General features: G+C 55.4%; 2 protein-coding genes, 1 long non-coding RNA gene and 3 other non-coding genes across 8 annotated transcripts in view; 1 reads left to right on the top strand and 5 right to left on the bottom strand.

Annotated features, from left to right (window-relative positions):
• Nucleotides 1–13,557, top strand: part of LRRC75A (leucine rich repeat containing 75A) — a 43,225-nt gene extending 29,668 nt beyond the window's left edge. The window contains exons 3-4 of the mRNA XM_059378936.1: nucleotides 8,698–8,813; nucleotides 11,687–13,557. Coding sequence (XP_059234919.1) covers nucleotides 8,698–8,813; nucleotides 11,687–12,227 — 657 coding nt within the window. The 3' untranslated portion in view covers nucleotides 12,228–13,557. The remainder of the gene's footprint in view (nucleotides 1–8,697; nucleotides 8,814–11,686) is intronic.
• A 1-nt stretch (nucleotide 13,558) lies between these two features.
• LOC132003456 (uncharacterized) lies at nucleotides 13,559–16,047 on the bottom strand. 3 transcript variants are annotated; one of them, XR_009400203.1, is made up of 6 exons: nucleotides 15,970–16,047; nucleotides 15,651–15,752; nucleotides 15,390–15,441; nucleotides 14,812–14,909; nucleotides 14,231–14,331; nucleotides 13,559–13,998 (listed from the first exon to the last, which is right to left on the bottom strand). It is a non-coding gene; the product is annotated as an uncharacterized LOC132003456 (long non-coding RNA). The 3 variants fall into 3 exon arrangements; XR_009400204.1 differs by having other exon boundaries at nucleotides 15,651–15,749; nucleotides 15,970–16,009; XR_009400205.1 differs by lacking the exon at nucleotides 15,970–16,047 and adding an exon at nucleotides 15,913–15,931.
• LOC132004631 (small nucleolar RNA SNORD65) lies at nucleotides 14,070–14,141 on the bottom strand. The gene has a single exon (XR_009400585.1). It is a non-coding gene; the product is annotated as a small nucleolar RNA SNORD65 (small nucleolar RNA).
• Nucleotides 14,997–15,066, bottom strand: LOC132004615 (small nucleolar RNA SNORD49). Its single transcript, XR_009400570.1, has one exon. It is a non-coding gene; the product is annotated as a small nucleolar RNA SNORD49 (small nucleolar RNA).
• Nucleotides 15,524–15,594, bottom strand: LOC132004616 (small nucleolar RNA SNORD49). The gene has a single exon (XR_009400571.1). It is a non-coding gene; the product is annotated as a small nucleolar RNA SNORD49 (small nucleolar RNA).
• A 1,623-nt stretch (nucleotides 16,048–17,670) lies between the features above and the next one.
• Nucleotides 17,671–21,393, bottom strand: part of TRPV2 (transient receptor potential cation channel subfamily V member 2) — an 18,369-nt gene continuing 14,646 nt past the window's right edge. The window contains exons 13-15 of the mRNA XM_059378674.1: nucleotides 20,432–20,559; nucleotides 19,478–19,557; nucleotides 17,671–17,874 (exon numbers count right to left, since the gene is read on the bottom strand). Coding sequence (XP_059234657.1) covers nucleotides 17,780–17,874; nucleotides 19,478–19,557; nucleotides 20,432–20,559 — 303 coding nt within the window. The 3' untranslated portion in view covers nucleotides 17,671–17,779. The remainder of the gene's footprint in view (nucleotides 17,875–19,477; nucleotides 19,558–20,431; nucleotides 20,560–21,393) is intronic.

The raw sequence follows: 21,393 nt of genomic DNA, 5'->3' as shown, positions 1-21,393 counted from the left end.
CGGGCAATATTGTTCTGGAGCTGGGCCTCCATCCGGGCCTCTGTTTGCGGCCTTCTCTCTGGCTCCTGGGGCTGTCTGGGGCCAAGGTTCTGAGGGGAGGAGCTAGCTCTGAAGGGTGGGGGCAGCCATTGGGGGAGGAGGGGTGTTGGGGCTGGTGGTAGGATGCAGCAGAAGGCAAGGATACAGGGCTCAAATAGGGGACGTACGAAAAAGCGGGTAAGGAGGCTTGGCAGGCTGGGAACCTCGGGGCCTGAGGGAGAGGGGCTGGCGCCAGGAGCCGCAGGGGAACCCGCTGGGCCTAGAATCACCTTCTCTTCTCATTCCCATGCTACCTGGCTCAGCCTGGGGAAGCTGTGAGCAGGGTCTGTCCGAGGCCTCGCAGGTGCCAGACCTCTCTCTGCCTTTTCTGGAACGTAAATTCAGATGCCCCCAGGTGACAGGGTGACCGATCACAGGGCACTTGGAACAGCTCAATAGGAGGGATGTTATTTTTATGCCCATTTTGGAGTTGAGGAAGACCAAAGTCAGGTAATGAAGCAGTCTGCTAAAAGAGACGCAGGTGTGATTGGACCCAGTTCTGGGTTGGTTGCAGGCTGGTGCTCAGGCACCCGACCCCTATGTTCCCAGTGCTGGGGGGGCGGGGGGTGGACTTGTGGGGCTGCATCTGGGCCGGAGGAGGAGGGTTTGCAGGTGGGTAACTGCACATGCAAACCACAGGACACGGGAGGTGCCCCAAGGGGTTCTGGGCTGAGACCTGTCCCCTCCATCTGGTGGGGAGTACAAGGGCTGTACCTGGGGGGCTCTGAGCTCAGGCCGCTACAACACATTGCCCCTGACTGGGTGGCTTAGAATCAACAGAATGGTATTGCTCACAGTTCTGGAAGCCAGAAGTCCAAGATCAGGGTGCCGGCAAGGCCCGGTTCTGGCGAGAGCCCTCTTCCCAGTTTGCGGACGGCCACCTTCTCATTGTGGCTTCATGTTGGCAGAAAGCAAGCCAGCTGGCTGTTTTCTTCTTCCAACCCTCATGACCTCATCTAATCCTACTTCCCCTCCTAAAGGTCCTACCTCCAGACACCATCATCCGGGTATGGGGTTCAACCTACGAGTTGTGGGGGGGGGGGGGACACAAACATTGCCGCCCACCCCCCAACCCCCTCCACTCCCCATCTCCCACCCCTCCCACCTTCCCCCATCTCGGGGTAGCTTTCTCAGGCCACTTCTTTAGCTGACCTGTGTTTTCCTCAACTCCAAAGGTGCATAACAATACCGTCCCCTGTAGAGCCATAGCTGGGGGGCGGGGTTCAGTGAACTGATTCTCTCCAGAGTGTGCTTAGCAGGACTGAGCACCCTCTACCCAAAAGCTAAGCTGTCCCTAGTCAGTGAGCACCAATCACAAGCCAAGCAGGGTGCTCAGACCCAACAGGTCTGTGGTGGGACACCGAGGCAGGGATTGGGCTCAGAGTTTTGGAGAACAAGGGGACGGCCTGGGATTTCCTGATTTCCAGAGCAAGTCAGGGGTGTCAGCCCGGTCAGAGGCCCCAGGTCCTAGCTGTTCCCCTAGCCATACCCAAGGCCATGTGGCCGGAGAGGCCCTTTGGAAGGGCTCTCCTGGTTGTGGTTGAGGCCAGAGCTGAAGGTCCTGGCTCTGGGGCCCCAAAGCTGGTGATAAGGGCAGCCTCTGAGTGCACTCACCCCAAAACGTGAGCTGGCTCGGGGCTGGTCAGGACTTCTGTTCTTAGATCTTTCATCTGAGAACTTCAGATCAGAGATGTCAAAACCATCAACCTCAAGGGGCCGCCTCCCTCAACAGTGATGTGGGACAAAGGAAATAGCCCTTCCTTGTCCGGTCTCGGTGAGGAACCACCAGACCACTAACCCTACAACTAAGACGACCCCCCTTGAATGAGTCCCAGCCTACCCAAAGCCCCCTCTGGTGTCCCACCTGGACATGGGCCTAGGCCCTAGATGGGGGTGGGTCTGTGTGTGCCCCGAGAAGGAGGGGACAAGCAAAACCCCATCTCGCCCATGACTATGTGTTGATTCATCCACAGCCCAGCTTCCAGCTCAAAAGTCACCCACCTCTTGGACATTTCTGCCTGGGTGTCCATGAGTCACCACCCCTCCCGCACCCAAACCATCACACCACCAGCACAGATCATGTCGCAGGCAAGTTTAGACACTCTTTCCTCCCCTGGGCCCCAGTGCCAGCCCTCCACATCCCGTCATGCCTCCCAGCCCTCTGTGCTCTGGGAGCAGCCAGGGAGCAATGCGCAAGGTCAAAATCAATGTGGACCCCCCAAGAACCTTGCTGAGAAACCTCCCACGTGAGCTGGTGTCCTACTTTCACTAAAACCCAAACCCCATCCGTGGCCCCCACCCAAATCTCCTGTATCATTCTCTCCACTCCGCTCACTCAGCGGCTTGGGCCACCTGGGCTTCCTCTCAGTTCCTGGAGCAATCAGATCTCTCCTGCCCCAAGGACCTTGCTGCCTCCACCTCTGCCTGGGCTCCCCAGCTCCTCCATTCAGACTCAGCCTCTCCAGAACCTTCTGTGACCAGCCTTGTCATTGACACGGCTCCCCCGGTCACCCTGTGTCCTGTTGAGGGCTTCATTTCTCTCACTGGTCTCCCAAGTTATCTGGCTTATCTCTTTGTCGCCTGACACATGGTTGGCCAGCCCCCGTGAGAACAGTGGTATTGCCGAAGGGGGAGGAGATGGCATCTGTCTTGTTCGCAGTGACATCTTGCATCAGGCAGGGCTTAGTACAAGCTGTGACCAGAGCCATGAGAGCTCCCTTCCCAGGACGGTGCTGTCTCTTCTATTGCGGTGTGTCAGATGACCCCAGAACTCCACGCTTTAAACGGTCGGCCTTTATCCCTGGGCAGTCTCTACTGTGTGACTAGGTAATTCTAGCTTGGGGTCCCTCCAGACAGTGGCCAGGGCTCCAAGGATCCACAGGCAGGCCCCCTTCCGAGCTGGCCCACTCTTTGGCTGGTGGCAGGAGGCTTCAGTTTCTTGCCACATGGGTCTTTCCATAGAACCACTTGAGTTTTCTCTCAACGGCAGCTGGCTTAGCCCAGAGCAGGTGATCCGAGAAAAGAACAAGGCAGACACCACAGTATCTCTTATGACCTTGCCACATTCTATGCATCACCCAGATCAACCCTGATGCAGAGCAGGAGAGGACAGGAGGGGGCGGTGACAGGAGGCCAGGGTCTGTGGGGCGCTCTTGGGGTCTGGCTGCCTCACATGCTGAAGCTGGGAGGGAATGAGAGTAGGAAGGATCCTTCCTCCTGCTCTCTGGTCTCACTCCAATCACTCTCATTAGCTGAACCCAACTGGAAGTTGGGGCAGGAGGCCCCGCCATGCTGTCTATAGCGCTCAAGTCTCCCCATATCCAGAGTAGGATCCAGCTTGTGGGAGGAAGGACGGTCAATAGCTGAAGAATGAGTTTATGAATGAGTGAGGGGGGTGCCTGGGTGGCTCAGTGGGTTAAGCCTCTGCCTTCGGCTCAGGTCATGATCCCGGGGTCCTGGGATCCAGCCCCGCATCCCGCTCTCTGCTCAGCGGGGAGCCTGCTTCCCCCTCTCTCTCTCTCTGCCTACTTGTGATCTGTCAAATAAATAAAATCTTAAAAAAAAAAAAAAAAAAATGAATGAGTGAGGGAAGCCATTGGCCAGAGCTAGTGGAGGGCTGTGCTTGTTTGGGGGACTTGAAAAGCCAAGATGGCGGATAGGAGCCCCCATCGGACAGGCGACAGGTGGAGCAGCATCGGGTGCTGTGGCCCCTCCTGGAGGGGACTGCGGTCTGCCTTGAGCATTCTTCCTGACAAGTCAGCCAGAGTCCCTCAGGGTCCTCTCCAGCCCCCTGGCCCCGGTCAGAGGCAATAGGAGGCCCCAGTGCTTCGGGACCCTCGCTCCACCCTGCAATGCCCAGCTACCTAAGACCTGCATCTTGCCCCTCTCCTTCCTTCCTTGGGTGGCAGGAAGAGCTGCAGAATTAATTCCACAAACTGCCTTTGAGCCCCAGGTGTGGGTGACGAGGGCTTTTTGGTGCCTCAAGCTAGGAAAATAATTTGTCCTGATACCGAGGGCTTTCGTGGGGCCCAAAGACAGACGCTGTGCAGACATCTCTCCACCCCTCCTCTGGGCTCCCCGGGCCTCACTCTCCATTCCCGGGGGCTGCGAGTCTACTGGTCGGTGTCCAGCCCTGGGAGCAGCGGGGGGGTGTGTCTCGTCGCCAGGAAAGAGCTGATTGGCTGCGCTCCGCCAGTGCCCGCTTCTGGACCAATCAGCTGCAGCGTGGGAGGGGGGCTGGTTGCACAAAGGGGCTGCGGGGCCTCACCACTTTGAGGAGCAGAGAGGGGCCTGCAGCCCGCGGAGCGCTGGGTGCGGGGCGCACGGACCGGGTAACTTGTGGAGCCGGTGGTCACACTCCTCGGCCAACGTTGCACAAGGGGCGCGTGGCTGCTGTTGCTGGAAACCACGCGGGAACGACACTTTCTCCTCCTCTGCCTCCTCCCTCCCCTTCCAGCCCCTGCCTTCCCCACCCTCTCCTCCAGTTTTGAGTCTGTCCTGCTTTGTCCTCTTCTCCGCGGGAGGGAGACCTGGAGTTGGGGGTGGGGGGACTAGATGGGCTTGCTTAAGACTTTTGCGGGTACAAATGAAACACCTTGAACCCACCTAAGCAAATGATTTATCCCCAGGAGGGCAGCGCAGGGCGGGAGGGCAGGTTGGGAAGGATGCCAACCCCGGAGCCGGGCTTTGCGTCCTCATTCCATTTTACACGTTGTGGGGCTTGCCTGTCTAGTCAGCTTATTTATGCCTCAATTCCCTCCTTTGTAAAGTGGGGTTGATAGTAGCCCCCGTTTCATAGGATCCTTGTGAGTTACAGGACCGTCGTGAGCTCGTGCGCGCAGTGCGCAGAGGCGACGCCTAACCTAGTAGACGCGCGGTTAATGTTAGCTGCTGTTTATGTAGCCCAGGCAGACGGAAGCGAGCTCTCCCTTCTATGAGGACACCAGCCCACGCTGAGTCTCAAATCGCCTGTGAGGTGACCGTATCTGTTGTCCTTGTTGGTGAGGAAACCGGCTTGCTCAGTCTCCCGGGCGGGGAACCGCGACGCGCGATCAGCCCATTGCGGCGCCTTGCACACAGCTGCCCCCTTGTGGCAGCGCCGGCGCACTGCGGCGGCTGCTTTGCCGCCTTTTCCTCCTTGTTTCTTCCTTTCTCTGCCCAGTGGCTCAGGCCCAGAGGCTCAGGCCCAGAGGCTGACACCCACCCCCCCACCCCCCACGGAAGTGTTTGAAGGAGCAGCCGAAGCTTTGGAGCTCGGTGCTCATCTGTGGAGCAGGTGCCGCGGGAGAGTGGCAATGTTCTGCCTTTGGGGTGGTCCCAGGAGTGATGCCAGACCGACCACCCAATCCATCCCCAGCCCTGCCCCTCTGAAAGTTTGCCCCGGTCCTTTTCCACCTTGGCGACACAGGAATCATATATGGAGCTTTTTTAAAAAAAAAAAAATCTCTGCATGCAAGCTGCCCACTCCTGCTGGGGGTGGCCCAGGCAGGGTTTTTTAAAGCCCCTTGGTAATTCCAGGATGTAAGGACCCCAAGGGAAGAACCACAGCTCTCAAGGCGCCGTCTCTGCTGTCGCCTCCCATCCTCCGTTTGGCCTCCAGAGTTGGCCTTCACCAGGGCCCCCACCATGACCTCCCCTCCGTGCGCCTCTTCTGGCCAAGGCCTCCTTATTGGAGGAGAAGCCATGGTGCCCATGGCTACACTGTGCCTTCTCCATCCCTTCCAGTCTGATGTGTCCTCCCCCTGCTCCTTGCTTTCCGCCTCACCTCATTCCACAGCTGGAGGGTAAATCAGAGGCTGATGAGTGTGTCTTGAGCCACAGCCACATAAATCCAGTTACATCTCCCAGGAGGGACTCACAGATACCCTCAGACTCCACGTGGTACCGAGTGAGCGCTCATTCCCCCCATCTTGCTTTCTCATCCCCTTCTCTCCTGGAGCCCCTTGCCTTCTACCCAGGACCTAAGCCCAAAACCTGGATCCTTCCTCATCCCCGCCCTGCCCACACCCTCTCCATCCTGGGCACTGTTCAGTTTCCATCACTTTCAGGGCTTTCCGCAGGCCCAGCACAGAGGCCCCAAACTGCACAAAGCAGATGGACCTGGCCCCAGACCCTGTCTGTCAGAGGGACAGTCCCAAAATGCAAACACGATCCTGCTGTTCTCCCCCGATCGAGCCGCTGCCTGTGGCTCCGGCTGCCCATCACATCACACACAACCGAATGAGGAGGCTTAGCAAGAAACAAAGTCTGGAATCAGAACACGGCAACCCAAACGTTGAGAGTGTAATCGCCTGAAGCGACAGGTGACGTTTGTCAGACAGGCAGGCTGGGGCAGAAGGAAGTGAGGTTCTTGGAGAACCAGAGACCGGAGGTGCTGTCTACACTGATTTTCTTCCATCTTGAGCCTCTGTCTCCTGGATCCCTGCTCAGATGCTTTACCTCTTTGGATAGTCAACATTCCCCTTTCCTGCTTCCTCTCTCGTCTTTTGCCTTCAGGGTCTTCTTTTCTTGCCTTTCCAACAGCTCCAGCGCTGCTCTCTGTGCCTCAGTTTCCTCCTCTGTAAAATGGGGCTAATGAGAGCAGTTCCGCTCTGGGGTGTCGTGGGAATTCCATGAAGTCCTAGCATAAGGTCTGTGTGCAACAAACCAGCTGACAGATGATAGTGGCTTGGACCAACGTGGTAACTGTGGAGGTGGTGAGATGTGACCCCAGACTGTCACCTGCTCCCCTGCCTATAACACCCCCAACCTCAAACCGTTGCACACAATTCCTCCTCACCCAGGGATGCCTCGCTTCCTCTCTCCATGCAAAAATCATGAATCCATCCGTCCTGAAAGCCCCAATGCACATCTGAGCCTAGGGAGGATTCATCTTCCTCTACCCTGCCAGAGTTTTGCCTGTCTACGTTGCTCTTCTCGTTCGGGACATGATTGACACAGTGAGCATAACTGGAGAGCTAGCTGTGTCCTGAGCTATAGTCACAGCCCTGTGCAAATGGGGACTCATTTCATCCTCACAAAATGTCCCGTGCATTGGGACATTATTATCCCTTCACAGAGGAGGACTGAAGGTCAAGTGACTTGCCCAAGGTCACAGAGGAGGTGGCAAAGCAAGGGTTCACACCCACACAGTTTGGCTCTGAGTCCGTGCTTTTACGAACTTAATATGCGTGCTCGCTTCGGCAGCACATATACGAACGTAATATGCTGCATCTCCACTAGCAGAATGTTGATGGTAACAACCATCCACTGGCCTTTATTGAGTGCCCGCTGTGTGCCAGGCACTGGACATGGGCTCAAGGTTGAACCTCACTCACTCTTGGCCCCCCTCCCCCAGGGCTTGGTGACTGTCTATTGAGCTGTCTTCCCTTGGGACAGAGGTGGAGTCTCTCTAGCATCTCTCTAAACCCAATGTAAGTTTGTCAGGGCCGCCATAACAAAATACCATTTAAACAACAGAAATTCATTTCCTCATAGCTGTGAAGGCTGCAAGTCTAAGATCAAGATGTTCGCAGGGTTGGTTTCTTCTGATTCCTCTTCTTGGCTTGAAGATGACCGGCTTCTCCAGAGTCCTCATGTGGTCTTTCCTCTGTGTGTGTCTGTGACCTAATCCCTTTTCATGAGGACACCAGTCACATTGGATTAGGGCCCACCCCAGATGACCTCATTTTAACTGAATTGCTCTGTGAGGCCCTATTTCTACATACAGTTGTAGTCTGAGATACCTGGGTTTAGGACTTAAATTTAAGAACTTTGGTGGGAGACAATTTAGGACATAATACCCAGGGTTTCTGGGGGCGCCTGGGTGGCTCAGTAGGTTAAAGCCTCTGCCTTTGGCTCAGGTCATGGTCTCAGGGTCCTGGGATTGAGCCCCACATCAGGCTCTCTGCTCAGTGGGGAGCCTGCTTCCCATTCTCTCTCTGCCTGCCTCTCTGCCTACTTGTGATCTCTGTCAAATAAATAAATGAAATCTTTTAAAAAAATTAATACCCAGGATTTCAAACTCAAATGCTGATGGGCCTGCTGCATCTCAATCAGTCAGTAGAGCATGGGACTCTTGTTTTTGGGTTCAAGCCCCACATTGGGTGTAGAACTTAGTCTTTAAAAAAAAAGTGCTGAAGGGCCAGACTAGGATTACAGTAGACAAATGAATTGGGCTGGAAAGGACTTGGATACTCCTTTCTTGTTTCTTTTCCTACTTTTGACATTTTCCCACATGCACCATCATAAAAATATTTCCCTTTCTTCTTTTTGCCTAGAACAATTGTCTGGCACCTAGGAGGTGCTCAGTAAACCTTTGTTGAGCAAATGAGTGAGCAGAACGGCCCTGGCCACTGGGAAGAGGCAGGGACCATGATGAATACTGGCTAAGCACTCAGCTCTGGTCAACTATCAGATTGTGAATGTAGAGTTTTATGCAAATTTCCATTTTGCCATGATAGCAACTAATTCACAGCCATGGGCAGGTCAGTTTGCAACCAACTGCTTTCTGCTTGGAGGCCCAGAAGGAGGAAGCCTCCCCCAGTTCATCCCTTGGAGAGGGGAAGCCGGAGGGGAGGGCCTGGCCTTTTGGGCCTGTGCCTACGACTCAGGGCCTCCTGCCTGTGGTTGTCTCTGCAGGAAGGCGATGCGCTGGGCGCCATGGAGAAGCTATGCCGGCAGCTGACCTACCACCTGAGCCCCCACTCCCAGTGGAGGCGGCACCGGGGGCTGGTGAAGAGGAAGCCGCAGGCCTGGTGAGTCTCAGTCCCCTGGGGCAGACCTGCCCGCCTGCCCCCGCCCCCGCCCAGGCCTCCTTCCACAAGGGCAGCCCAGAGCGAACCCACGCCAGGCTGGGCTCCACAGTACTCCTTGGGCGGGATGGGGTGGGGGGCTGGAATCAGAAGGGTTGCTCTGGAAGGCGCCTGAAGGAGAAGTCAGGCTTGGGTGGGGAGAGGGGCCAGAGGGCACTCCAGGTGGGCATGAGATATGAGGGGAGCTGCCGGTGGGGCCCTCCTTGCTCTGTGGGATGGGAGCTGGCACATCACCATTCAGAAGGGGTGGATGGAAAGGAAGACATGAGGAGTTTCTAATTCCTGCTGTGCCGAACGTGGGCACTCCCACTGCATCCCCCACTTCTGGATGTCTCCTAGGGGGGACCCAGGCTCTAGCCATGGCCCTGGGCCATGCAGCAGTGAGAAGCCCTAAGGGTTTTATGGCCCCCTGAAGACTGGGGGCTGGGGGCACATGGGCACAGAACTCGTGGGCGAGATAGCTAGCACCACTGGAAGCGAGTAAAGGAGAGCCGGGAAGTTAGGTTTTCTGCCTTTCTTGCAAATGACCATGGGGTAGAGTGGCTTGTGTGCTTCCCCTAGACTGGGCAGGGCCAGGACTGCCCTCACTCACTGACAAGAGGTCTGGTTCCTCTTTCTCTTCTGGACTCTTCCACTCCAAAGCCGATTCCTTCCCAGGTGGAGGAAGAGAGAGTCATGGATGGGGTTCCAGCTGGGCTGAAGTCAGAGGCTGTGCATGGGGACAGAGTAGAGCAGGAGGACCCGTGGGACCTGGAAGCCATGAGGAGTCTGTGACCTAGTTCTTTAGAATTGAAAACCTCGAAATGTGACCTGGAATCCAGGAGCCTCCTCTTCTGTCTCCCCAACACAGCCGCTTGCTTTGTCCTTTCTTCATTTCAAAAGCCTCACTCCCCACATCACACTTGAATGAGATCCAAACGGGGTCCTCTGTGATCGGTGCTCGGCCCCTCTCTGGTCTCTCGCCTCCCATTTCCCCTCGCTGCAACCATGCTGGCCTTCCTGCTGGCTCAGATGCCTCAGGGCCTCTGCCCATGCCTCCCTCTGCTGGAACTTTTACCAGACTCTTCTGAGGGCCCACTTTTTCTTCCAATGTCAGCTCGAATTACGTCCTCAGAGAAGCCTTCCCTGAGTGGCCATGTCCAACCAAGCTCCTCTCACTTCCATCTCATTTGTTATCTGTTTGGTCTCCCCCATCCCTGGTAGAGTAAAAACAGGGATCATGTCTGTCTTGTCCACGACTAGGACCTCAGTGCCTAGGACAGTGCCTGGCACATAATGGGAGTTTAAAAACACTTGCTGAAGGATTGAATGGGGTGGGGGATATTACTGTTGACATTTGGCCACCATCATCAAGCTGCTGAGTGGCAGGACTGGTTTCAAACCCCAGGCCCAGGTTGTTAACCACATGCTCCCTATCTCTCAGGTGTAATGGGTCTGTGCTTTATTTTACCCTGAACAAAGGGCAGGCAATGTTTCAAGCATTTAGAGGTCACACCCTGAGAGGCAAGATGAGACTGGAAGCCGCCTTCCAGCTTCAGATCTCAAGGATACATGTTTTGCCAAGAAGTCCAAGCCGTGATCCTTGGGCTGCTCATATTGACATATGTTTTTTTTTTTCTTTTTAAAGATTTTATTTGACATAGAGAGATTACAAGTAGGCAAAGGCAGGCAGAGATGTGGGGGGGGAAGCAGGCTCCCCGCTGAGCGGAGAGCCCGATGTGGGGCTCCATCCCAGGACCCTGAAATCCTGACCTGAGCCAGAGGCAGAGGCCTAACCCACTGAGCCACCCAGGCGCCCCTGACATATGCTCTTGAAACAAGCTGTGAGTCCCCCCCCGCACCTTCCTCTCTTTCCCACTGTTGGGGTTCCAGGGCTTGCCTGGGGTACCTGGAAATGGGGGAGCTCTGGCCGCAGAGCAAGGTCCAGGAAGACAGAAGAGCAAGGAGTAGCAGACGGCAGGGAGTGAAAGCGTGTACAGATCCCTGAGCCTCCAGGAGTCAGCACCACCCCCACCCCCTGGCTCAGAGACCCTGCGCCCTCCCCTCCCTGCTGCCCTACAGGGCTCTCCCTAAGGATTCCCCATCAGGTGGGCGAGACGGGTCTTCAAAGCGCTGCTCTTGGGGAAGCAGGAAGCTCAGTCTAAGTGATTCATAATGGCCACAGCAAATATTCACTCCTCTCTCTGGTACACAAGCACTGTTCTAAATGCTCGGCATCCGTTACCTTATTTCACTTAATAATTCTGTGGTACTTAGCTCCATTGTTCAGGTAAGTGACTGAGGCACAGAGAAGTTAAGGGACCAGAGCTCACACCAGCAGGAAGAAGAGTTAAGATGCAAACCCGGATGAGTTAAAGAGCTCTTTTTTAAATTGTTTCCTTGGGGCGCCTGGGTGGCTCAGTGGGTTAATCCTCTGCCTTCAGCTCAGGTCATGATCTCAGGGTCCTTGGATCAAGCCCTGCACTGGGCTCTCTGCTCAACAGGGAGCCTGCTTCCCCCTCTCTCTGCCTACTTGTGATCTCTCACTCTGTCAAATAAATAAATAAAATCTTAAAAAAAAAAAAAAAAAAGATGTAAACCCAGGCACTATGGCCCCAGAATGTACCCGTAGTCACTGCAGAAGCCTCTGGGCCTTTCCCCTGGGGTCCCTCAAGCTCTTGGCAGCTGGGCCCAGCCAGGCTGAGATGCGAGGTATCGCCAAAGCACCAGAGGTCTTTGGTATCTCCCGTCCCTGGAACCGCAGGGTGGCCACTGCTGCCTCCGGGAGAAGGCCGGCCCCACTTGGTTGAACCTGGCTTGTCCCTTCTCCCCTGCAGCCTCAAGGCTGTCCTGGCTGGGAGCCCTCCAGACAACACCGTGGACCTGTCCGGCATCCCGCTGACCTCCCGGGACCTGGAGCGGGTGACCAGCTACCTGCAGCGCTGTGGGGAGCAGGTGGACAGCGTGGAGCTGGGCTTCACGGGCCTCACTGACGACATGGTCTTGCAGCTGCTGCCCGCGCTCAGCGCGCTGCCCCGCCTCACCACGCTGGCGCTCAACGGCAACCGGCTAACCCGGGCCCTGCTGCGTGACCTCACCGACACCCTCAAGGACCCCAGCAAGTTCCCCAACGTCACGTGGATCGACCTGGGCAACAACGTGGACATCTTTTCATTGCCCCAGCCCTTCCTGCTCAGCCTGCGCAAGCGCTCCCCGAAGCAGGGCCACCTCCCCACCATCCTGGAGCTGGGCGAGGGCCCCTGCAGTGGGGAGGAGGCCCGGGATGGGACAGTAGACCAGGAGGACCCTGGGGGAGGCCCTCTGGATCCTGCCAAAGACGACGAGGGCAGGGAGACTGTAGGTACCGTTCAGACATGACACAGAAGTGGGGGTCCTCACCAGGGAGTCCCGGTGGGGTAGGAGGACTGAGGCAGGCTAAGGGGCCCCCCACCAGCAGCTTCAGGTTATCACCCAAAACTGGCCTGGGCAACCCACACACCGGAGCCAGACTGTAGCATCTGGGAAGGGGGCTGTGCAATACTGCTCCAGTCCTCTCCCTTACCCCTCTTGTCCACCTCCTCTGCCTTTTTGGCTCCTGCAAAGTCCTGTACGGCTTGAGGGTGAGCAGCCCTCAAGTCCCCAGATTTGTGGGTGGTCTTGTTTGGAGATGAATGCTTGAGCTACTGTGGGTCAGAAGTTAACCCCAGGTAGGAAGTAATTTCGGCCCTACATCTAACCCAGTATTTCCTGACGGAACCTTTCTTCTCTGTCCTAACACCTGGCCAGCAGTCTGGAGTAGGGGCCCCAGAGACTCCAAGAACCTAGTCCCCATCTGAGGTGGTGGTCTATCTCCTCCCTGTGAAGCCCTGAGAACTACTTCTCAGCCTCCACCTCCCCCTGGGGTCCCAGCCCCTGTGTACCCTTCAACAGACCATCCCAGGATGCCTACATACATGGCATACACCCAAAAAAATCCCCCAACCCAGACTACCAGACCTTCACTAAGGCCCCTGAAAAGGATTTTAAAAACCTTTTCCTGTTGCTTATGGAGTCCCCCAGAAAGTCATCAGGGATACTAGGCTCACTCCCAAAAACCTTCTAATAAAAACACCCAAGACCATGAAAATGAGGTCAGACTTAACTCGTGGCAGATCTAGCAAGACAGCCAGGAGATGGGGATGAACTGGGGGTTCCTTGAATGGTTCTCCCATCTCCCCCTTAATACTACCAGCTAAAAATCCCTTCTAGGCACATTAAGCCCTAAAACCAAGGAAAAGTCTTGAAGTCCAGGGAGACTGGAGACCAACCTTTTTTAACCTGAGAAAATTTACAGAGGTCCACAGTGGTGACCAGAACACAGGCAAACGGCAGACAGTTGAGAAGCATGGCCTGTCAGGCCTCTGGTAGGTGAGATCCCAACTCAGGAAGGCACCAAGACAGGTTATGTATAAAGCCACACTATGGGGACCCTGCCTGCCACTGCCTGGGTGTTTGGGTGAAGCACAGTGCAGAGCTTCAGAAGGTAGGCAGCTATGCAAAAGGACACAGCCCAAAGTGCTTTGCAACTGTTACCCTCAAGTCTGAAGTTGTTTGAGGGTAAACAGCTTAGGCTGACCTTGGAGAAGGTGACAAGTGCTAATACCTTGACTGCTAATGTGACAGCAGTGACCACAATTTTTTTTCTTCAAATACACGTTTTTAAAAACCAGTACTAAAGACCATCCTTTATTGCAGTTTGTGGTAATTGCACAGAAGTATCAGTTTCAGGAAGAAATATGTTTGCATCTTAAAGAACTCAGACCCTCACCCAACAGAACAAATTCATACAATATTTAAAAGTATAGAAGCTTTCTGGATAGGAGAGATAAAAATACAGTATTTATACTACATTACTAGAAAACTCAAGAATTCAATGACACCAACAGTGCCTACCCTACAGTTTGCCAAACACACTTGTTGGCTCTTTTTTTTAAGATTAAGAGCCAACAAGAGTTGGTTCGCTTTTAAGAGAACAGACTCCACATCTCAGCACAAGGTAAGCACCGTTTCCACACCAACTGTTGAAGCCTGGGTTTTCAGTCCGAACTGATGGTGACCACAGGACTCTGAACCTGCTGCAGCATGGCTGACCATTCTCTGCAAAGACAGCCTGCAAAGAAACTAAGTATCAGTCTCACTTCCTGCTCCAACCAACAGTTATTCACAGTGTAAAAAAGGTATCTTCAGAAACCATACATTCACCACTACACAATCTGCCGGTAATTCCAGCTATTTTGGGTGATTTCATCATTTGATAGCCTTTTTCTGAGAATCTATTTTAACAACACTAGCCGTTTATTCATTCTACCACGGGGGAGGGGTCCTTGTCCATGGAAGCTTACCTCTCCTTGGGCTAAGCTGCAGCCACGAGCTTTCAAACTCCACACCGCCGATCACCATTCTTCAGCACACAAAGCCCAGAGGGGAATGAACCGAGGCATCCCTAGACAGGCAGCAGGTAACAAAGGCAGAGAAAAGAGTTTTGCTAATGAGAGCCTCAACTACAAATTCCAGCCCATCCTAACAGAGCCCTTAAGAACCTACTGGAGGTGTTTTTTGGTACATGAAGCCAGGTGAAGTCTGTAAGTCCTAACTGGCTTTTCTGGGTGTTGCAACCTCATTTCATCCCATCATTTTAACCCCGCACACCTAAGCGGTCATCTCCAAGGACGAGGAAAGCTACATCTCAGCAGACAGGCAACTGGGACAGATTTTAGAGCAGTGAGCTAACAGAACTCCCAGGTTTCCTCTGCCCCACTGCCACCATGAACCGTATCTCCAGGATATGCTCAATTAAGGTCAAGGGCTACAGTAATACAAGGTTATTAGGTGAGCCAGAAAGAAGAGCCACTACCTGACCTAATTGGAAGGTCACATCATCTAACGGCTGGCCATGCAAACTGTTCCACAGACCGAAGCTTACCTTAACCTTAAGGGCAGGCCGGTGCTCCTCCCTCCACTACTCAGCAGCTGGTCTTGATCTGATCACACACAGGTGACCCCGCAGCACTCATGTGCAACCTGGGTGAACAGACGAGAAAAGGTCACTGTCCAAACCAGACCAACCTACTCCAGGGCAGCAGCAGCCGGGCAGGACTTGTTGACCGCAGTCAGCCAGGAACGTTATCGTCAGTTATCGCTTCTGACGGCACTTCCTATAGATGATTTCATCAGAGCAGTCAACACCTCCCTGCTCCCCAGCACCGCTCCGGAAACCCGAACGGGACCTGGAACTTAGCCCTGATTGCTTGAGGAACCACTGGGGGCACTGGCCGCTTTAAACCAAGCATTTTAACGGAGTTCACCTCTGGTGACAGCCGCGGTAGAACAGCTCAGGGTCAGCAGCCGCCCCCTGCCATTGCCACTCGAAGCACCAGGTTACGTGTGCAGTGCAACGGGGCACAATTACTGCTCAATGCATCAACCGTGAAGGGGCAGCCAATGCCGCTGCACTGAAGACTAACGAACACGGAAAAGCGAAGGGGTTGGCTGTAGTCCTACCTCCGGATGGGAGACCGCTCCTGGCCTGAAGGCGCTGCAAGGGATGTACCACCTGGAACACGGGAGGGCGGCAAGCGTTAAGGGCACGTAGTGGCAGTGATGTTCAACCCGACCGTTGAGGCTTCCGCGACCGCGGTCAGACAGGCATCAGAGTCGTCAGTTATCGCTTCTGACGGCACTTCCTAACCCCATGATCATCAGAACCGTCGGGCAAGCCCTCCTCGACGTCCCATGCCCCACGCTCCCCCGGGCCGCGCTTACCCAGTCCTCCCGGGTTGGCGCACCTCCCACGCCGCGTCCGGGGAGCAGGGAAGCGGCCTTCGGGGAGCTCGGGCTCCGGAGTCGACGGCAGCAGCGGCCCTGCTGGAGACACGCGCGCGGGCCTTGAGCCTCAGTCCCCGGCAGCCCTGCCTCACTCTCCCCAACCGCCGCGCCCGCCCCGAAACCCGGAGACGCGCCATAGGGAGCCTCCTTGCGCCCCCCACAAAGCTTCCCGAAAACAACTTCTCAGAAATTAAGAAACCTTTCGCTCCTTCGCCCTCGCCGCCAGCTACTAGGCCCAGTCACACACCCCACTCACCTCCATTTTCACGGTACGGAAAAGATCATCTCTTTCGCGGCCTGGGCCTTTAAGGAGTCGGAATATCCCATTCTTCACAGAAGGGAGGGTAATACTGGCAGAGACTCACGGGAACCTCCAGCCCTTTTCACGACGCAGACTCCGCCTCACCACCCGGGGACACCCCCCTCCGTCAGAGCCTATGGTCTCTTCCACGTCCCCAGGAATTCTGGGTCCCGCGGCGCCCGGGGTGTTCAGGGCGCATGCGCGGGGGCTGGAGCGTACCACTTTAGCTCCGTGGAGGTTTCTCAGCTTTTGTGAGCTTCCGATGGCTCGTGTTGTAAATGAAGCTGTCGGCACCGCAGAGGCTGTTTTGAGGATCACATGACACACCATGCTTGAAACCCTGCAGAGCCTTGGCAGGCAGCAAGCATTCATAAAATAGTAGCTGCTTTTCATTCTTCGGGCTGCCTGTCTCTCTTTCCCCACGGCCATTGCCGAATATCCGCGGAGCCTTGCAGAACGCCTGCGCGCCGGCAGCTCGCATCACTCCCCTTGAGAATGACCTCTAAGGAGCGAGCAGACGTGTCTTAGCTGAAACCGCTTCCATCCCCTCCGCTCCTTCTCTCCTGATTCCTTAGGACTCCTGCATCCGTTCCCCAACCCACCAGCAATGGAAACCTCTCCCACTCCATGAATGCTCTCCTTTCAGCCTTTGCACATGCTCCGGCCTCTGCCACTTAAAAGCCATTCAGTGCAATCGCATTTTATAAACGCTCATTACGGGCGCCTGGGTGGCTCAGTGGGTTAAGCCGCTGCCTTCGGCTCAGGTCATGATCTCAGGGTCCTGGGATCGAGTCCCGCATCGGGCTCTCTGCTCAGCAGAGAGCCTGCTTCCTCCTCTCTCTCTCTCTGCCTACTTGTGATTTCTCTCTGTCAAATAAATAAATAAAATCTTTAATAAAAAAATAAATAAATAAACGCTCATTACTCTGAAGGCGAGCAGTTCGTCTGGACGAGAAAACTGGAAAAGCTATCGCGAGACAACTTTCTGGTCTTAGAATTTTAAGGATTTTAGTGGTGGGGCGGGGGCTTTCAGCAAAAGCCAAGTCAGGGGGTTAAATAAACGAGTTCCTCGGTCTGCCCGAAGAATTTGATAAAGGTCCTAAGGAGAGCATGGTGGGGGGGGAGCAAGGGTATCGGGGAAGAGGTGTCTGGAAATTCGGGGTCAAAGCCGTGGAGGACTTGGGGAAGCCAGCTAGGGCGTCCTGTGGGCATTGAAGGAGCCTCTTAAGCCTTCAGGGCACAGAAACACCCTAAGATGTTTCTTATCCTCTTCCATCTTAGGAAGACCCCTCTGCCTGCCCTGCAGAACAGCTTGGAGGGGTAGGAACTGAGCAGGCAGCCCAGAAGAGAAAGAAGCTAGTAATCCAGGGCCTGAAGGAAGCTATGGAGCTCCAAAGCTTTGAAAGAGATCTTGGAGGTGGCTTTAAGGGATGTCCGGAAGCTATGGGAGAGGAAGGAGCGGTGACTGTGTTTCCTGTGTCATGACAGTGGGCACAGCACCCAGGAACAGGACCACCCTGGGGCTGGGAGTCCCCTGTGCCTGAGTGAGGCTGAGAGTGGCCCAGCCCCTGGACAGAGAAATGCTCACCGAGAAGTGCAGATTGTCAACCAGCCCAGGAGCCCATGAACTTCACTTAAATAATGTTTCCAGGAGAGTTAGTGATAAGAAAATATTTATTTACATTTGCCACCGAAGTTCCCTGGAGGTCCAGAGCCACCAGGTAGCGCTGGGAAGGTCCCCTGACTCTGTCCTGAATCTGGGCCATTACTGGGACTTTAAAAGCTGGAGGGGTAGCTGATCTTCCTCTGAGGCAGTGTCCTCCTCTACTTGGGAGGCTGGGGCCGGATTCTTCAAGGTGCCTGTAAATAGGATGGAGAGCACTGTGGCTTGGCCCTTGGGCTGTGTCCCCAGGAGGACAAACAGGAGGCGGCCACAGCCATGAAAGCACATACTCTGTGTAGAGCGGGTAATCCCGAAGTCTCCAACAATCCCTCTACCTCCCCCTTCCATAAGCATTTCCTGAACTCCTCCCAGAAGTTCAACGTTCCTTGTGGTAGAAACCAGGACACCTGAGACTTGCTGAAGAACTGGAGGGAAGTGAGAAGTAGTGTTCAGGGAGCTCTGAGGGAACCCAAGCTGTAAGGAAGGCAGCAGATTTGGACACCCAGAGGAGCGGGAATGACACTTCCACAGAGAGCCAGGGAAAGCAAAGAACAGGGAGCACCGTGGAGGGACCGACTGTTGCATGGAGGGAGGTGTTGGAAATGGGCGGGATTATTGCATTGGATCTTCACCTCCGCACTGAGGAGTGAGTCCTTCCTGGCAGTGGGAGGCGAGGAGGGTGGGCCTCGTGTAGTTTCTGTCTGCCTCAGAGAGAGAAGCCCAGAGCAGAAAGACTTGTCTAAAGGAAAGGGTGCAGCCCTGAGCCCAGCAGTGGTGCAGAAGGGAGAGAAATGAGGGGTCGGGGCAGAGGGGTGAGTGGCTGCCTGGGAGTGAGGAGGTGTGGGATTGTACACACACTACCTGGTAGGATAACCCCATGGCCGTTCCTATCAGGAATTTCCAGTCGGAAGCCCCAGCTGGCAATGGTATGGGATTGGGGTGTGGAATTCTTGGGGCAAGATGAGGGGCAAGGTGACTTTCAGAGTCTCAGCATTAAAGTGACAGAGTGGCAGGACTCACGGGAAGGGAGACAAAAAGAGGGCAGGCAGAAAACCTGTGGGTTTGTGAGGGCCATCGTCACCTGGTCACCAGGGACCCAGGAGCCTGGGAGACCAGCAGGCTTTGGAGCCAGAGTCTGGAGGAGTCCCCCCTACACAGGGGTCAGAGGTGATGCAGGTGCTGTCGTGGGGAGGGTTTGAAGTGGGAGCTACTGATGATTCCAGAAAGGACATACTGTGGAGAAAGTTAAGTCTCGGAACAGGCCTCAGGGTAGAGACAGGAGGGGCTGTCCCCACACTAGAATGGACAGGACGCAGTCCACGACAGTGAGGAAAAGCATCAGAAGTGATTTCTCAGGGCTGTGGGGACTGGGGGCTCCTGTAGCCCGAGAAAGCTGGGGATCAACAGGACTGGCCTATCAGTGGGGGCTCAGGGAGATGACCCTGAAGCTGCGGGATAGGGAGGGGGCCCTCTCTAACCTGCTCTCCAGCTGGGTCCCCAGGCTCAGCCCAGGGCTGGCGCTGGAGGGCCTGCTGAATAGGCCCAGAGGCCGGTGGTGCAGGCAGGATTAGGGCTGGAGGGGGGAAGCACCAACAGCTTCAGAGTGTCTCCCAGGTGACTGCCTGAAACAGGCCAGTAAGGAGGTGGGAGTAGAGAAGAAAGGTTGGAAGTGCTTCTTAGTGCGGCAAGCCTTGGACACGGGGGAGGTCCTGGCCTAGGCTCTCCATGGCTGTGTGGCCAAGCAGACTCTCTCTGTCTCTCTCTCTCCAGGGCAGGACTCCGGCCACCGCTGCTACTCACCAGGGACGGCTGGCCCTGACGGCTCCTCACAAAGGGATGGCAGTGTCTGTTCCCACGAGGCCCAGTTCACCTCCTCCACCCTGAGGGCCACAGAGCAGCTTTGAGGCTCCGGGAAGCCACCTGTGCCACATGCTCCGCCCCAGGAGAGGGGCGCATGGAGACACAGGGTAGACACAGGGCCTGGGAGGAAGATGGGCTGTGGCCACCCCTTCTCCCCAGACACTGAGCCACCCACCATCCCACTGTGCATTTGCCACCAGGCTCTCTCTCCCATGGAAGACTTTGTTTTCCGTGGGAGGGTTGTTGCCTCTGTGACAGAGCAGACCAGCCGGGCCAAGGCTAGTGTGCTGTAACCTGAGGGTCCCTCTGGCTTCCTGGCCTCCTAACTGTTCCCCATTTCAGGCCACGGAGTAGGTCAGGAACAGCCAGAGAGGGGACAGCCGGTAAGTGGCAGGCCTAGGCCTATGAGATCCAGCATCCCTGACCTCGCCTGCCTGGGGCAGAGTGTCTGGTGCTCCTAGGCCCTGCCTTTCCCACCAGGCCTGACTCCTGGCAGCTGTCCCCTGGCGTTTAAGAGGGTACAGCTGAAGAAAAATAAAAGAGAGAGTAAGGCTGGGGGCGCCAGTCAGGAGAGCATGTGACTCTTGATCTCCCAGTCATGAGTTCGAGCCCCACATTGGGTACAGAGATTACTAAATAAAAAATTTTTAAGAAGAGTAAGGCTGGGGGCACCTGGGTGACTCAGTGGGTTAAGCCTCTGCCTTTGGCTCAGGTCCTGATCTCAGGGTCTTGTGATCAAGCCCCACATTAGGCTCTCTGCTCGGCAGGGGGCCTGCTTCCCTCTCTCTCTCTGCCTGCCTCTCTGCCTACTTGTGACCTCTGTCTGTCAAATTAAAATAAATAAATAAATGAAGAGTAAGGCTGGCCTGCCCCACAGCAGCCTCCCTCCCTCACCTGAAGCACCAGCGCTCATCAGGGCTGCCATCCGGCCTGGTGCCAACAGTTAGCTTCACACCGGCCCGCTGCTTCTTCCTCCTGCACCACCAGTAGCCATTCTCCATCTCCAGGACGGAGATGGCTTTCTGCGGACAAAGGACACATGAGACAGTAGCCAGGAGGATACCTCACAGCACTTGACAGTATAACCCAGGGTCTGCTACACAGGTGGATATGAGTCTAGCTCCAACATTTGATTACCTGAGGGATGGAAGCCCCCTCAGGACTCCCCTCCCCCAATCTCAGTTTCCCCACTTGCAGGTGGACGGGTGTCGATAAGTCAGCCCATAATGTGTGCTCAACAATGACTTGGAGAGTTACAGATTCCAGAATTCCACACCACAAGGTGCAGGGACCTGTCTGCTCTGCCCACACGGAGTCTGCCCCCTGGCATGGGAGGGAATTAGGTGGGGCATGGAACTTGTGCATGAGGTCACTGGCTCAGAGAAGTAAGGGGCTTGCCCAAGGTTGACGGTGAATCGGTGAGAGTCCAGCTTCCCAGCAAGGCTCTCGGAGCACCAACTGCCCGCCCCCACCCCTACCCTTCTCTGAAGAAGAAGCAGCTACTGCTTTCAAGGTAGGTGGGTGTCACACCAGCCCCAGCTACAGGGACCTCTGCGCCCCGACTCCCGCAGACTGGCCGGTCCCAGGACTGCACGTCCTGCCTCACCCACCAAGGCGACCCCACCAACCGTATGAGAAACACAGAAGGTGAGCTACATGAGGACAAGGATTCGATCTTGTTCTCTGCCGTGTAGTTCGCACCTAGAACCGAGCCGAGCCTCACGGTAAGCTCTCGGGAAGTTCTTGATCATGATCAAGATCACGATCCTGATTAACATACGGAGCCCCGGGGCACCTGGGTGGCTCAGTTGGTTAAGCAGCTGCCTTCGGCTCAGGTCATGATCCCAGCATCCTGG

The sequence above is a fragment of the Mustela nigripes genome, chromosome 16 (assembly GCF_022355385.1).
Source record: "Mustela nigripes isolate SB6536 chromosome 16, MUSNIG.SB6536, whole genome shotgun sequence".
Classification (NCBI taxonomy): Eukaryota; Metazoa; Chordata; class Mammalia; order Carnivora; family Mustelidae; genus Mustela; species Mustela nigripes.
Note: the sequence above shows the minus strand (reverse complement) of the source record. Positions and strands in the feature narration are given on the sequence as shown.